The following is a 15,214-nucleotide window of genomic DNA, read 5'->3' as shown; positions in this document are numbered from 1 at the left end:
ACAACTCTTGTGTGTACATTTCCAAAAATTCCCAGAAAACTTTCAAGAAAAGTGTTGTAAATTAATAAAGTGAAAAATATAATTTTCACCTCTTGTTTCTGTACTTTAAACTTTGGAAAAGAAATTCAGTGTTTTCGCACAAGTATTCTAAGAGCAATGTGGGATGTCGGGAAGCTCCAGCACCTTTTTCTAGATCCCACCATACAGCCTGTTGTGTGATGAAACAAGAAAGGTGAAGGGAGGTCACCTGAAACTGGAAACAAAGCTGCACGCTAAAGACCCGACTTTAAAAGTCCATTGGACATCGATGTGGGAGATCTGGAGAAAACAGATGTTTTCTGCATCGTCTGAGTTTGTGAGAATCTGGCATGAACCGCACAAAGCTGCAGTTTCTCAGAAACACTTATTCTGGTCCACTTTTTTCTTCTTTTTTTTTTAACATTTCTTAATTTATTCAGTTCAGTTTTGCTGCTTTACTGTTTTCATATGTGGACTAATGATTGTAAGAGGGACGTCAATTCCTGTAAAAGCTTCATAACGGTAATAAATAGAAAATGGAAGGAATCAAACTACGGCCTTTATGGAAGTGTGCAGGATTCCTTTGTGCAGGGACAAGTCTAAACAATAGAATGAAATGAAACTGGTTATACACAAGCAAACTGCTTCATTGTTCCAGATGTGACACATTAATGAAAGATGGCGTGGTACTTTCTTGTTATTGGAGACGACCTACGCATGCGCCCTCCTTAAACTCACTTCACATGAGCCTCAGGAGACAAATAAGAGATTTATACTTAAAGGACGTTAAAGGACTAGTTCACCTCCCTAATTCTGGGCAAAGTGAAGTTTACCACAGAAGGATTTGAACAGGGTTTTTTTTATTCTTTTTTTTCTTTTCTTTTTTTTTTTTTTTTGTTAACACTTTAGAGTCCACAAAACAATTTAAAATGTGACGTAGTTCCTCAAAAGCACAGCAAATGAAGGGGGATATGCATATACCGTTTCACAAGAAGTGGGAGTGGAGAGGAAAACAATTCATCACAAACAATGCAATCATATCCAAAAATGGTCTGAGTTGATGTGAAATCAAGTTTCAAAATGGAGAATTTCATATCAGCACTGGAAATGTTACTACTCGGTATGGTTTTCTTCGACAAGTCACACTTTCTATCGTTCACAAATAGCCACCGTAGGTTAGCCAGACTCTTTGGCCTCTGGTTTTATATATGCACTGTATATATCACAAGATTTAGCAACACAACTCCAGACGCCCATTGAAATTAGCGTCAGCTCGCTTGTAGGCCAGAAGTCACTCCCATACTTGCTTATGCATTCTGATGAGCTTCACAGTGAGTGAAATCTGCGAGTGATCTGCAGTTACATTTATGAGCGGTTTGACCTAGTCTTTCAAAATGCCCCTTTGTAATCTGGGATTATACGGTATGTAATCCACGTCTTTGAAGGGAACCAGCATCCCTACATCCACGTCTACCCATTCAATCTAGAGTGCAAGTAAAGGTAACTCTGCACATATATGCAGATTGAGAAAAGACTGAAATCAGTCTTTTCTCTTTATCTCAGCTGGACATCACTTCTTCATCTTGAGGTCAGCTTCTATGGCACTACGGCGCCCCCTGGTGCCTCCATCCTACGGTCAAAGAAGAGGAAAACGACTGATTACTTTTAATCCTCCAAAAAAGTGCGACTGAGCAAACAAATTTTCACTTAGCAAGTAAATTGGGCTGGTTAATTATAAAATGAACTTTTTTAAAATTCAAGTTCCATCTAGAATGACTGAGCGTTTCTTTGTTTTAATGGGTTAAACTGCAGGTTTTCTTATTGAATTCAGCAGAAATAAGAGACGAAAGACAGGAAAGTTCTCAATGTTATATAAAGGGTACTCACAAAAAGTGAAAGGAGGAAAGCAGGAGAGGACATGGACACAGTATCCTGTAAGAGGAAATTGATGCACATCAGAGCTCGGACTCAAAAGTGAACGGAAAAGTTCAAGTGGGGAACAAAGACACAATAAATTCAGCAGAAGGAAAGATTGAAACAAGCTTCAAAAGAACTACGGCTCAGACCCATAAAACCAGAGACGTTGCAATAATATTGACTTTTACCTCTTGGTTGCCCTCTTTGTCCACATCAGACATTTTTTAAAGGAACATCACAAGCATGTTTACCTTAGAAAGGCGCGTACAAGTACTGCTGCCAGATAATCTCTAATCAATCATTGCCAAGGCACCTTCTCAAATTTCAACACTCGCCTCCTCCCATCCACTCCGGTCCTGGTTTCAGTTTGACTTTTGGTGTGCTATGAAATATCACTAGTAAACCCTCCAAACTTCCTACAACTGAGAATCTCTCGTCACAAGGGCACTTAGGTGACGTAAGAAAGCAACAAACGTGAAAAAACAACTCTAACACTAGCCGGCTCACTGCAGTCGTCTTTATTCACCAAAGAGTTTACACACCGAGTACAAAAATCGGACTGAGTCAGGTTTATTTGGTTTTGTCAACGTTAAATCATCAGCGTGAAGTAGCTGTTTAGAAAACGCGTTTTCATTCCCGTATTTGAGGACATTACATCAACATCAAAGGCTTGTTTATTTTCGTACTGAGATTGAGTGACTCTGGTTGAAATCTACACGGAGATTTGAAGGTAAACAATTTTTTTAATACGAGCGGCCCACTAAAAAGTAAATCCATATGAGATCAATTCTTTGGAAAAATGACCCGCACATATACTTGATTCAGCCGTCTGTTTTCTACCTCTGTCAGTCTGTTTTCTCCCCCTCATCCCTTCCTCTGCGCTCCCTGCTTTTGTCAAACACTCTAGTAAAGCACCTTTTCAGTAGAGTCCTGTTTGCGCGTGCTCTCTCGGCCCCTCAGGCTCTTGGCGCTGATGCCAGATTCTGATGTCTCCATGATGAGCTGGGTGGCAAGAAACTGCTGGAGCTGCTCCAGAACGTCACGCTGCATCTCCAGAGCCATGTGGTACACGTCATGATCCAGGCTGTTGTACATGACGGCGTTCTGAAACATCAGCATGATGTCCCTCTGGAACTCAGCGGTGGTCCGTATCAAACCGGTCTCAATGTTCTTTTTTATAGTGGCTAGGTCCATGGGCCTGCGGGAGCGGAGGACATAAAGAGGCGCTTGTTATCTCAAGTTCCTTAAAAAGTTGCGAAGCACAATCGGTATATATATATATAAGCATCGCAAGTGATCAATATACTTGGATACCTGTGCACAATACTGTGGTATCCTGGTGCGATTTCTTCTGTAACTGGCTGAAGGAAGACATTTGCATACCTGCAACAAGTCCACATAAAAGCTGTTACGGTAATAATTCTTTAGAACATTGTAAAAGAAAAAAAGAAACATAGGTGGACAAGAGGAAAGTTTCTACAGTATAAGATCAGACATCAGTAATATCAAACGACAGTGGGAGTGTGTTGGATCAAAATTATGAATGAACCTTTATGCATGTCGGATGTGATCTGATGGTGCTGGATTAGTTTTGAATTTTTGAGGTTTTAATTAACTGGTTTGAGGCAGCAAATTTCTAAGTCTCCTGAGCCAATTTTTATTACGTGACAAAGCTCAAATGTCACAAAAGTCCCATTTTATTTTATTATAGTTTGTTTTGGTTAATGCATTCGGAATCATTAATGGCTGGAATGCAACAGTTGACAATGCATCTCAGTCTACTAAAAGGCAATATGGATTTAAAGATCACCGGAAGAGTTTTTGGGACTCCACAAAAATTAAGTTTTCATTAGAATATAAGCTCTGGTCTAGATTCCTTTGTGTACATATTTTCTATCTCAGTTTAAACTATAGTTTTAACTCACGTACAAATAACCCATTTAACTCCCCTACTTGAGAGTGGGTGTCATGTCCTAATGTTTATTTGTTGTTGTTGCTGCTTTGTTTTTGTTTTTTGCTATATTTGTATTAAAAATATTAAAATAAAAAGTTCCCAAAATTTGAATGGCACAAACAAAAAGAGGAATACAGCCATATCATCATTAAGTGATCTACACGACAGCAAGTTGACAAATAATTTAAGCAAATTTTGCGAATGTTTATTTTGAATTTGTAACAAATTCCCCCCAGCTCCTTTGTTGGAAAAAATAAATAAGTAAAATAGTATTATAGTAATTAACATAATAAAACGTATTAAAAACTACCTGCTGTGGTCCTCCTCCTTACTAGGATATACAAGTTGATTTATGGGTATATTTGAGGCTCTTTATTGGCAAGTTCTTAGATTAACACTTCCTTGTCGCTATTAGTTTGAAGTTTTTTGAAATGTGTGTGTGACAGAATATTCTGCTTAATGTTGCATCTCAGGAAACAGAATCTCAAACTTTTAAGAGGTTGACCTCGAGCTATTCTCCCTAATGCATGATGAGTTCATAATGATGTGTGAAGGCTAAGAGAAGTGACACCTGTGAGTACAATATGGATGAGAAATGTGTTGGCTTGCACGCTTCAATGTGTGAAGCGGCCCGTACTGTTATCGTGCACGGCCTGACCTGTGATTGGCTGCTGCACGCCACACGAGCATAATGGCTTTCTTCCAGATCTTCTGAGCCTGAAGGGCTTCCAGGTCCTCACTGCAAACAGAACTGCACAAAGACGGTGATTAAGCGGGAAACCACAGGCAATTCAATCCCTGTGCATATAAGCAGAACCTGCAAGCATGCGGCACTGAAAAACTCAATATAATTACACATCGGTAAGTCGTCGCCATCTCATACGTCTGAGAGCCTGAATGTGCTCTACTCACAACTGTGACGAAGCTGGGCTGCTGGCAATGGAGTCTGCTGTAGTGTGGAGCTGCAGTGAGGAGGAGGCCGTGTGGAGGCTGTACCCATCTTCACTCTCGCTGGCTGCAGGTTCGTGCTCCCCATCCGGCTCTGACAGGAACTCCTCGACCCCGTCACCGTCGTCTTCTCCTTCCGGGCCGTTAACCTCATTGCACGCTTTAGTCCCCGAGGCATTCTCTCCTTCCTCGTCACCATTTCGACCCTCTACTTTTGTCTTCTGCAACGACGGGGAACGCAAACGCGGAGAGATTCAAACAAAGCACGGCGTGCAGGGACACGGTGCGAGCTACGCACTCTGCATTTCAGTACAGCAATCACGAGCATTATGTTCGCTTTGACCTCGTTGGGTGCTATACCTTGGGATGCCTTTCTGTCAGTGGGCTATCTTCTAATACTGAGTCTGCCAAGATAGTAAAGATGAATAGTAAGAATGAAATGGTTATGCAAAATGCATAGTTGTGTGGCAACTGCATGTAATGTATGAAGCAAGTTATCACCAAGATTCAAGCATGCACGTGCATACCTTTGTGGGGTTTTTCAGGTTTTTCCTGTCCCCACTTTTCGTTTTCACATTTTATGGAGACATCCATTGAAATGCGCGATTTCGGGTGCTTCGCCCCTCCAGTCTCTTTCATTGCCTGTGACTGTGAAGGCACTTCACTGTCACACTGCCTCAAACCCTTTGAGTTGTACGAGGATGAGGAAGTGGAAGGGAGCCTCCTCAGTCCAATGGGAAATGTTGCAAGACAGTTATCTTGAGTGTTGCAGAGGGAGGAGAGTGAAGCCTCTGTCCTCCCCTCCAGGGCCGAGGACTGTGGAGCCCCTGTGGGCACTGTGGAGTGAGACTCGTGAGGCCGGAAAGGCCCGGCATCCCAGGCACCAGACAGAGCATGGCCATTCTCTTCACAAAGGGACAGAGCAGCCTCAACTGCAGCTGCATCCAAAGCCTCTGCAGCCTCATCCGCCTGCACAAACAGAAAAAAAAACAAAAAACGACTCTATATCTTCAGGCAAACTCGTGATAGTCCAAAATCTCCGTATTGATGTTGACATGTAAACTGACTGATCTCACCTAACAACCATTATTAAAATACGGTCATTTTCAAAGAACCACCAGGGGTTTCAGTTTGTACACGTTTGCTGTCAGTAAATTAGCATAACTCTGGAAAGCTATTTTGGGTCATTTGAACCTTGTCTTCAATAATGGCGATAATGTCCCCCACTGTCTTCAGATCCAGCTCGTCTCCCATGTAGGACACAGTCACATCATCCTCGATGAGCTCGGAGACTTTATCCTGCGTGGAAACAGGCAGACTTCCAGCGGCCACAGACGGCCCCATCCCATCCAGCCCTGCACAACAGAGCAACAGCAACTCTAAACTCTTTAATGTCATTTATTTGTAGGTGAGAACATTTGAGAGTTAGGCTTCCCTCTTACGGCCGACTGACATCATTTAGCATCACAAAAATGGAATGAGGAATGTCTGTGAAATAGGTGCAGATTACAGTCTGAGCTCAAATCAATAAGAAGACACCACACAAACCGAGGGAATGACATAAATTTCCTTTGTTGCCAAGTGTGCTGTGAGCAGACAGGAAGTACAGACCTGTATGTGCTGAGACAGCAGAGTCACCCGGGCCAGGAGTGGTTGCAGAGAGGGGGACGGTGGAGGCAGAGTCTGCACTGACCATGAAGCCTAACGGTGACGAAAACTGGCTGGGACCCGCCTCCAGGAGACGGGACAGCATCGGGGCACCTGTCACGCAGCACACATGTTGCAGGGTGCAGACAAATCAGATGAACTACCATCTCACACATTCAAAGTAGTAATCAAGCAAAAACATTAAAAGCATTGTTTTTCATTAACAATGCAGATCTATGCATGTACCTGATGCCTGAGAGTGAGGCTGGACAGGTGGAGCCAGCTGCTCATGTGCTCCTGCACTAATGGACAACTCACCATCTCCTATCTGAGGAACAGATTCATCAACATCTTCAATGTGTTTTGTTTTCTTTAAAATTAAGACAAGTCATTTCACCCATTGAAATCTTTTTTTTGGTTTATTTTTCCTCCTTTCCACTCAAATCGCACTGTGAGTTCGTGGCACAACATGTCAGGACACTTTTAACCACACATATACAGCAAGCCTCATCAACTAGAAACAAAGCAATCAAAAAAACAAACTCATAGAGTCCTGCTGCCGTTTGTGGGCAACTTCTTTTTGTCATTCAATCATTTTGCAAGACAGGCTAAAAAAAAAAAAAAAAAAGTCTGAAATAACTGATCACAGCGCAATGATCAGCTTCACGTACCAGTCTGGAATTGGTGGCCAAGATGTTTCCCTTCTTCAGCAGCTCTGACAGGAGTGGAGAGGGCGGCGGTGTGGCTTTCTGACTGAGGAGCTTCTTTTGAGTGGGGTCGTCCAGAAGTGAGCCGAGCCCGACATCTTCCCCGCCAGATGCGGCCGGCTCTGCAAACGTCATTAACCTGGCTGTCCCCGAAGCCTGGAGCCAGACAAGAGGGAAGCACACAGTGCGACAGCCCGAACATTCACTGATCTGTTACCAACTGAAGATCGTCGCAAATCTTAATCTTCAGAACAGCATAGCACACGGTTGCTACTTTACTTGAATAAATCTAAACTCTTACGATACTTAAAGAAAAAAAAAAAACTGTACAGTAGTTCTCTTGATGGACATGTTATAAGTGTCACACTATTTTTAGTGACATTTGAAGCTTCGGTAACTTACATTTTTTGCGGACGCAGGATCCAGCGTCAAGCACTCGAGTGGGTCACCTGGCGAGAAGTCCTGACTCGGGGAGCTGCAGCCTGAGGGCGAATGCAAGGAGACACTGGGCATCCGCTTTGGTGTGTTCTTTGCCACCTGTCTGGCTGAAGAAGGGAGGAGCGGCACAGAGTGGAGTTTCTTATCAGTCACACAAAAGCAGGTGGCTTACTTCCCCTTTTTTGCTCTAATCTATGCGTTGGACAGATGGTCTGTGATGGATGCGACTCGTTCGGGTGATAACCTGCTGCCTATCTCGCGCCGACACTGGGTGAAATTCTCCACTTGTCTGCTCGCTTCGCGACAGACTCAATGTCTCTGTCTGCAGTGAAAATGAGCGAACAGTTTAATTTGCACACGTGTCACAACTGAAAGGATTACAAGTGACCGTCTTGATTCCAGCAGCGACGACAAACCAATGTTGAAGCGTGAAACGGTTCATTTTTGAGTGAATATTCATCAAGTTTACAGTCAGAATATTCAGATTTTCCTTGATTATAAGTACAGGAAACTGAGATTCGAATCCTGGTTGGAGCAGCGATGGCATACGGTGTGAAAACTAGTAGTTTGATGATATTTTTTGTTGTCTATCTCAACGAAAACCTCTAACACCTGCAAAACCTGAGGTTGAGAGATGACGTCAACAGCAGGCGAGAAAAAGATCACGTTCACACAATTTACTAAAGTTACTAAAAACACATAATATGTCAGGAGATACCCTGATAGGCAGCGTCTGTGTTTTTTCTCCTCAACTCTGCTTCCTCTTCTTCTTGTTTCTTCTTCCTTACGAACACACAGAAAACATAAATATTCTTTTAATTCTGAGCTGTATGAACAGGAAAACCCAGAAACCGGTATAAAGTATTTTGCGCTCTTACTGCAAGATTTCATCCCACAACTCTTCCAGTTTAGAGTCCAGATGTCCTGCCTGAACGAGTGCCGCCTCTTTCTTCATCTTCCTATAAAATCATAACCACCCCCAGGGGATCTCTCAGATTAAAAAACACCAGTTGTGTTTTTTTTTGTTAAAAGGGTTGTGTGACGTCGTGTCAATGCTTTTTAGTGTTACACTACGGCACCTGTGGTTCTCCTGTGTTTCCTTAATCAGCTTCTTAAGTTCCTCGATTCTCTCCGCGGTCAGCCGGCGCACTATGACATCCTCCACCGTCTCCACGACTTCACCCTTCTCACCGCGCTTCCGTCTGAAGGTAAAAAGATCCTCACGTTATTCTCCTGACACCCGCCACTGATTCACATCAACGGTGAAAGAAAAAAAAAAAAAAAAGGGATACGAGGCTGCTCAGTAACTAAGACAGCAGGTTAAAAAGTCACTTATGTGCTCACTTTGGAGCTTCTGTTGTCTCCAGGAGCTCTGAGTACTTGGAGGCACAGTGCTGTGAAAACGCAAACAAGGAGCCAGAGCAAGTTAGTTTAAAAAAAACAAACAAAAAAAACAACGACATAACGTGTGAATTGAGGTCTCAGATTTGATCATACCTTTTGAGAGAACCAGTCGGGTGGTCGTCCAGGTTCTGCAAAGGGTTTGATGGCTCGACTGACAGAAACCCTGATGGGGTGAAGACATTTGGAGGCATTAGAACGGGGGGGGGGGGGGGGGGAGTGGTGTTTCTGGGGTTAAAGGAGTAAGCCTGACAGGTTCAACACCGTTACTCCCCGACTATGGTCCTTCAGCATACAACTTGCTCCATTCGGATCACATGATCCACAGGAAGCAGCCTCAGATACTTTCTCTCGCTTGATAAAAACACACTTAGAATGGCATTAAGATCAAAGTCAGCTTTCTACTTTTTTTCTTTCTTTTTTTTTAGTCGCTAATTATAGTAAAAATACACCAAAACATAAATTAAAAACAGTATATTGAGACATTTCCAGTTTAAAAGAAGGACTATGGCACCTTTTGCTTAAAAGGCCCGAAGCTGTAAAACCCAAAATGATGTGTGTGGAAAAGGTTACTCCAGCGTGGCCGGGACCACATGTTGTTTTGTTAATAGTTTCAGCTGGACGGGGAGTTGACAGATCAGTCCTACACGGGTGCAGCTTGATGCCTCGGTTCAGTTGTTAAATCCATAAGCTGGTTTGAACAGGTTCCTTTGTGACAAAAAGATGAACAACCTCAGAGTTACTATGTAACTACGGTTTACTCTGACATGCAGGTATTTGTGAGAGGGAACCACAGCAGCCAGGCGTTCAAGTTCTCCGAGGGACAATACAAACAAAGCAGTGGCGTTCACTTACAAAAGGAATAATGTGTTTATAGAAATATCCTTGTGTGCTTCTATAGACTACGTTCACCACACTGGTCAGAGACAAAGCAGGACGATCATATTCATTCGCCAACTTGTTCATAGGTATAGTTTAGGTTTCTGTTCACATTGTTTATTTTTTTTTTGTCATTTAAAACGGCATTTATGTTATACTATCTAAGCAAAAGGTGAATATGAATATTCCTGGAAACGTCAAACATACAGAAAACAAAAACACTTTGAGGTATGATAATAACATATTTATTAAATTGATTGTGCGTGTGTGTGTGTGTGTGTGTGTGTGTGTGTGTGTGTGTGTGTGTGTGTGTGTGTGTGTGTGTGTGTGCGAGCCTCATTTTCAACAGCCCAATTAAACGGGAAGTTGGATGGATAAAAAAAAACAACATTTATCCATGTGCCTCGTGTGTTACTTTTTATTCCAAATCACAAAATGTCAACTGAAATGTCGTCCAAACCAAAATGAAGCATTTAAAACTGGAACGTGCTGGGAAGTATCTTCACTTGGCTCGTTTCAAACTACAAATAAACTGTGTATGCCAGGGACGGGCAACTGCCACCATCTAATTTCCACTACGAGGGGGCCAAATTGTGACTGAGAATATGCAGTATTTCTTGGAACTAACTCACAGCATGTCTGTACTTAAGCTTTTTAAATCAACATGCATATATGTGATGATTTTCCTCTTCGAGAAATTCTTTTAGTAATACAGGAATTACAGAAGTATCTACACGTATTATCCTCTACTTACAGTAAAATCACCTGTAAAACCAAGACTTTACTGAATTTTGGAAGCATGTGCACGGTGTATATCTGTCGGGTTTTCACGCCGTTAATCACACTTCATTCACACACTAACACCCCAAACATGACAGCAATGTGGAAGGTGCTCGACCTCCGCTTGGGAGCAACTTTGGGGTTTAGTGTCTCGCCCCAGCGGGACTGGATTTGGACGTCTACCAAGTGAACCACAGGGAAGGGATTGGATCCCGTTTTAGAGAAGAGTGCATTACCAGTTCTGGTCTCCACTCTTCATGACAGATGTGGCCAAACACAGCTTCTCCTTCACTGACCATGGCTCTGTTGGTCCAATGACAAGCAGCTTGTGCTCTGCAGATGTGAACAAAGCATGATGCACACATACAACCACGTTAAAAACAAAGCAATTTGCATGTATTTTCTGCAGGCACGAGACAATCCAGCAACATTTTAACTGTGGATCTTTTTTTTTTTGGGGGGGGGGGGGGTCTTTCAATGCCATGTTATGCCCGGGTTGCCCACCATGCCAGCAGCAGTATGCATGCACACTGTGCAGCAGCAGCATCAAGCACACAAAAGACCACATCCTTGACTACCGTCGGAAGTGTAAATAAACCCGTCAACCGGCGGTGGCAGTCATTAATCCTCGCGGGCTGAGCCCTGCGGGGAGCTTGGGGGAAGTTTGCGGGCGGTAGCATCCACGGTACGCCACAGAGACAGGCTCCGCTAGCGGGTAGCATGGCATGACACCTCGCCGCGAGCCGACGGTTACTCACTTCCAACGCCGTTTGCCATCTTCCTGTCATCCCGACATCCCAGACATCTCGGCGGGCAGGAACACGGCGATCAACGGCGGCGGCGACGTCCGGGAACGCTGCCCCATACGGTTATGGACATAAATGGGTGTTATGGAGGTGGAGGCTGAGGGGTTTTTTCTTCTTCTTCTTCTTCTTCTCCTCTTCTTCTTCTTCTTCTTCTTCTTCACATGAGCTAGCACGCTGGAGTCACACACACTGTGCTGATTTAAAGGATTAACTAGCTAGCTCAGACTTGTGTTTTTACACACACACACACATGCAAAACTATTTAATTCCGCCCGAACCTTGGACGAAGTCCCCGGCAGCCCAGATGAGGGATTTCTTTTTTTTTTTTGGCAGCTTTCTGTAGAGTCACAAGCGGTATTTGTTAGTGCAGCTAGCAGCGGACTGATGGTACACGCCCACCACAGTGATGATGATGATGATGATGATGATGATGATGATGATGATGCTGATGATGATGGTACGACCCTGGAGGCTCAGTCCCCACAACTTGGCTGACTGACTGTCTTTTGTCTCACACAAACTGGACTCCCTTTTCCATCTGGAAGTCACATAACGTTTACATATAAAACACAATTCAGTTGTTTGATTCGATGGATTTCATGATGTAGTTTGGATATACTACTACTACTACTGGTGTTCACCGCAAGATGGATCATCATTCCTGACTCTAACATACAGAGGTGTGCACTGCCAGGTCCCCCTAAAAGGGCCACAGCGCATGTTTTGAATGTTTTTCCTGCTTTAATGAACGTGTCATAAAACTCCAAGACCAAGACCATGAATTCTTTTCTAATTGTCGATTGAACCTGGATATAGCACCTATAGTATCCCCGATACAACTCTGAGCTTGAGGTACTTTCTGTGTGGTGTTTGCATGTCCCCCCCCCCCCCCCAAGGTACTTGTTTTTTTTTCTTCTCACAGTCCAAAAACATGAATTTCAGTTATGAATTTCTTTACTAAATTTGGATTCTCCACAGATGTGAATGTGAGTGTGTGACAATGTCTGTCTGCCTGTAACCCTTCTTCTCTACACGGAGGTGGAAGGTATATGAGCGGCAGCCACGTGTTCAGAAAAATCTCTTGCAATCATGGTCTTGGCATGTGCTGATGCTTCTGCTGATGCATGTCTGGGCTGGATCAGACACACGAGGTCTTTCTTTCCACGTTGCCTGGCCAGAGAAAACATAGCTGGTGAAGTTGATGAGGTCCTGTGGCCTGACCAGGCTGAAAGGATTGATGCAGACACGGTGTAAATATTTGCATACTGTACTGTGTACAATCCAGTGCTGTATTTCTTTGTGTAACATTATTTTTATTTGTAATGCACAGTCAGGCACTGCAATAAAAAAAATTTAAAAAATCCATAACACAAATGCAAAAGCCACAACTTGTATACAAAGTCTGCATCTGAATGCAAAAGCCCACAAAATAAAAACAAAAGCTGCAATGACGCTGTAAAAGTGCACGGCATAAATTTAAAGCCACAACAAGGCTCCACAAACAAGCAAAGCTCAGTGTAGTAATGCACGGTAGTTAATGACTTATGTCCCCGGATGAGGGGGTTTGGGTGTAACCATAGTAACCAAGAGCCGATTACCTTGAGCCTGTGGCGTTTATTACCTAAAATAAAGTTTAGAATTATTGAACGATTAAGAAAATGAAATTCAAGTCTTTAAGTGTAAATACCTTAAACTGATAAAGCGAAACATTCCATATACATTTAGCTGATTTAGACTAAGTTCAAATAATGTGTTAAGTCTTAAGTGTGGAGAGTTTAACTCACTTTGATGCATGTTTTATAACATTGTGAACACTATTTAAACGAAAATCAAACTGAAATTAAAAATCAGAAATAAGAGTTTTCAAAATAGCTTATTATTATAACATTTTCTGGAAACTCGTATTTTCTTACCTTAAAATATGAGTTAAGACGCGACACTACGAGGTGAGTGAAATGATAGGCCCAAGTTAATTCAACTCATATTCCTGTTAGATGTTTTACAGTGAAACAAAATGAACAGCCGTGAGGAAACTAAAGCAAATTCTGCAAAAAAATTTCTGCAAGTCCTTTAAATAGTGGTTTTCTTATATCAAGTGGTTTTAATCTGTGGCAATATGGAGCATTGCGTCTCACATGAGGCAGCAACAGGTGAAACAAACGAGAAAAACTGGTTTGTGCTCAGTGTGGGGTGGCTGAATAATGAAACCATGCAGGTCATCCAGGATAACTGGCAAATCTTGCAATGTACAGGTTTTTAATCTACATTTCCACATATAATAACAATGAAAGTAAGATACCAATCATTGTATATGAAATAGCTTCTGTAGCTGCTTTGATTGTTCAGTTACGTGACAAGAGAGAAAAGGGAACATTTCGATCTCTCTTTATTTATCACAGACAACTTAATTCAAATAGTCGTTTACGATTCCCTCTTTTCAGGGAAAAGTTTTTAAAGTATCTCAGGCTCTTTTGGATGCTTTATTTAAGGTCATCATTTAAAGCGAAAAGAATTTGTGTGTAAATTAGTGAAATGCGATGAAAGGTGCAGTTCTGTAAATATTTAAATCGGTGGTAAAACACACTGTGATTCCGGGATGTGAGAGTCTCCTCTCTGGTTTCATACGTCCTGTGACGTAACCGCGTCCTAAGGGGGAAGTGTGATTGTTGCCCGACTGGATAAAGGACCGCAGTTTACAAATGAAGTCAAAGATATCAAGGTATTGAGGAAATTATACCGTCCGTGTTTGACTCACATAACAGAATTGTGCAATGTTGATGTATGAATAAGGTGACAGAGGTTGGTTTGTTTTAGCCGTTGCTTTTACCACACATATTATCCTGTATCCTCCATAAAGAGATACCAGTTACCACAGGAAAACAAATGTTAATGAGGCATTTGACATTTAACTCCATAACGCTGCCACTTTGCCTCCTGCTGCTCCGTGGAATAACTGTCTGCGCCACAGGAATGACTGACAGCCACCAGGTGGACCGGCAAGATTATTAAATCTGAGGGGGAAAAAAAGCTGTCACCTGGACACAAACGTCATTTTTTCCCATGATTTAGTCCAAACTGAAATTTCAAATTCAAACTAAAGCACACAAACTTAGTTTTTTTGTTCTAAACACACAGTTTCACTCATAAGCAACAATACAGTTTCTTAATGTATTAGATGATTTAATGATATCAGCTACTAAAATTAACAAAATCAGACTGTGGAAATAACTGACATTTTCCATGATGTTGGACTTTTTTTTGTTCTAACCCATTTTTTCTTTGTTTATGCTGCATGCACTGAAAACACACGGGCATGTTGACTGTGTGTGCATCCAGCATCGTTTCCAGCTGCTTTTGCACTTCTGTGCAATTCCCCATTGAGGTCAATTAAAGATTTTATAGGTTTCATTGCAATGCATCGCTTTAATGATAAAAATCCACTAAATCTGTAATGTCTATGTTTCATCTATCAATTTCTTTCACATGAAACATTGTTGTTCTTCCAGTAATGCTCTTAAACAAACGATAACACTGAAGTATTTGTCTCTAAGATTTTAATTACTGAAATGTATAATTAATTAATATCATGGGGGGAACCTTGGCGATTCTCTTGAGAGTTTCTCATTAGGTGTCTTGCAATAACACCTTCATGCATCCTGGCATAGTGGATGATGTTTGATCTTTATTGTTGATGATTTGAATCTGTTTTCATTCTAAAG

At 42.1% G+C, this 15,214-nt stretch overlaps 1 protein-coding gene across 2 annotated transcripts; it reads right to left on the bottom strand.

The window, feature by feature from the left end:
- Nucleotides 1-800: 800 nt before the first annotated feature.
- brd8a (bromodomain containing 8a) lies at nucleotides 801-11,900 on the bottom strand. Of its 2 annotated transcripts, XM_080483670.1 has the most exons (20): nucleotides 11,448-11,897; nucleotides 10,926-11,022; nucleotides 9,127-9,196; nucleotides 8,974-9,023; nucleotides 8,709-8,831; nucleotides 8,508-8,588; nucleotides 8,348-8,412; nucleotides 7,594-7,736; nucleotides 7,156-7,347; nucleotides 6,731-6,812; nucleotides 6,449-6,598; nucleotides 6,032-6,192; nucleotides 5,365-5,806; nucleotides 5,198-5,241; nucleotides 4,802-5,058; nucleotides 4,548-4,640; nucleotides 3,250-3,318; nucleotides 2,851-3,133; nucleotides 1,906-1,950; nucleotides 915-1,648 (listed from the first exon to the last, which is right to left on the bottom strand). In XM_080483670.1, the coding sequence occupies exons 1-20, from the start codon at nucleotides 11,464-11,466 to the stop codon at nucleotides 1,589-1,591; spliced, it is 2,526 nt and encodes an 841-aa protein (XP_080339796.1). In that variant the 5' UTR covers nucleotides 11,467-11,897; the 3' UTR covers nucleotides 915-1,588. The 2 variants fall into 2 exon arrangements, with proteins under 2 accessions (XP_080339797.1, XP_080339796.1); XM_080483671.1 differs by lacking the exon at nucleotides 1,906-1,950 and having other exon boundaries at nucleotides 801-1,648; nucleotides 11,448-11,900.
- Between the last annotated feature and the right edge of the window lie 3,314 nt (nucleotides 11,901-15,214).

The sequence above is a fragment of the Lipophrys pholis genome, assembly GCF_963383615.2.
Source record: "Lipophrys pholis genome assembly, chromosome: 16".
Taxonomy (NCBI): Eukaryota; Metazoa; Chordata; class Actinopteri; order Blenniiformes; family Blenniidae; genus Lipophrys; species Lipophrys pholis.
The sequence above is the reverse complement of the archived record's forward strand: the minus strand, read 5'-3'. Positions and strand labels throughout refer to the sequence as shown.

Excerpts from the sequence above, each read along its gene's own strand:
- brd8a (XM_080483670.1), bottom strand. Across the intron at positions 4,641-4,801 it reads AGCCCAGCTTCGTCACAGTT|TTCTGTTTGCAGTGAGGACC; the intron begins GTGAGTAGAGCA and ends GTCTTTGTGCAG. Across the intron at positions 1,951-2,850 it reads AACAGGACTCTACTGAAAAG|GATACTGTGTCCATGTCCTC; the intron begins GTGCTTTACTAG and ends TTCCTCTTACAG.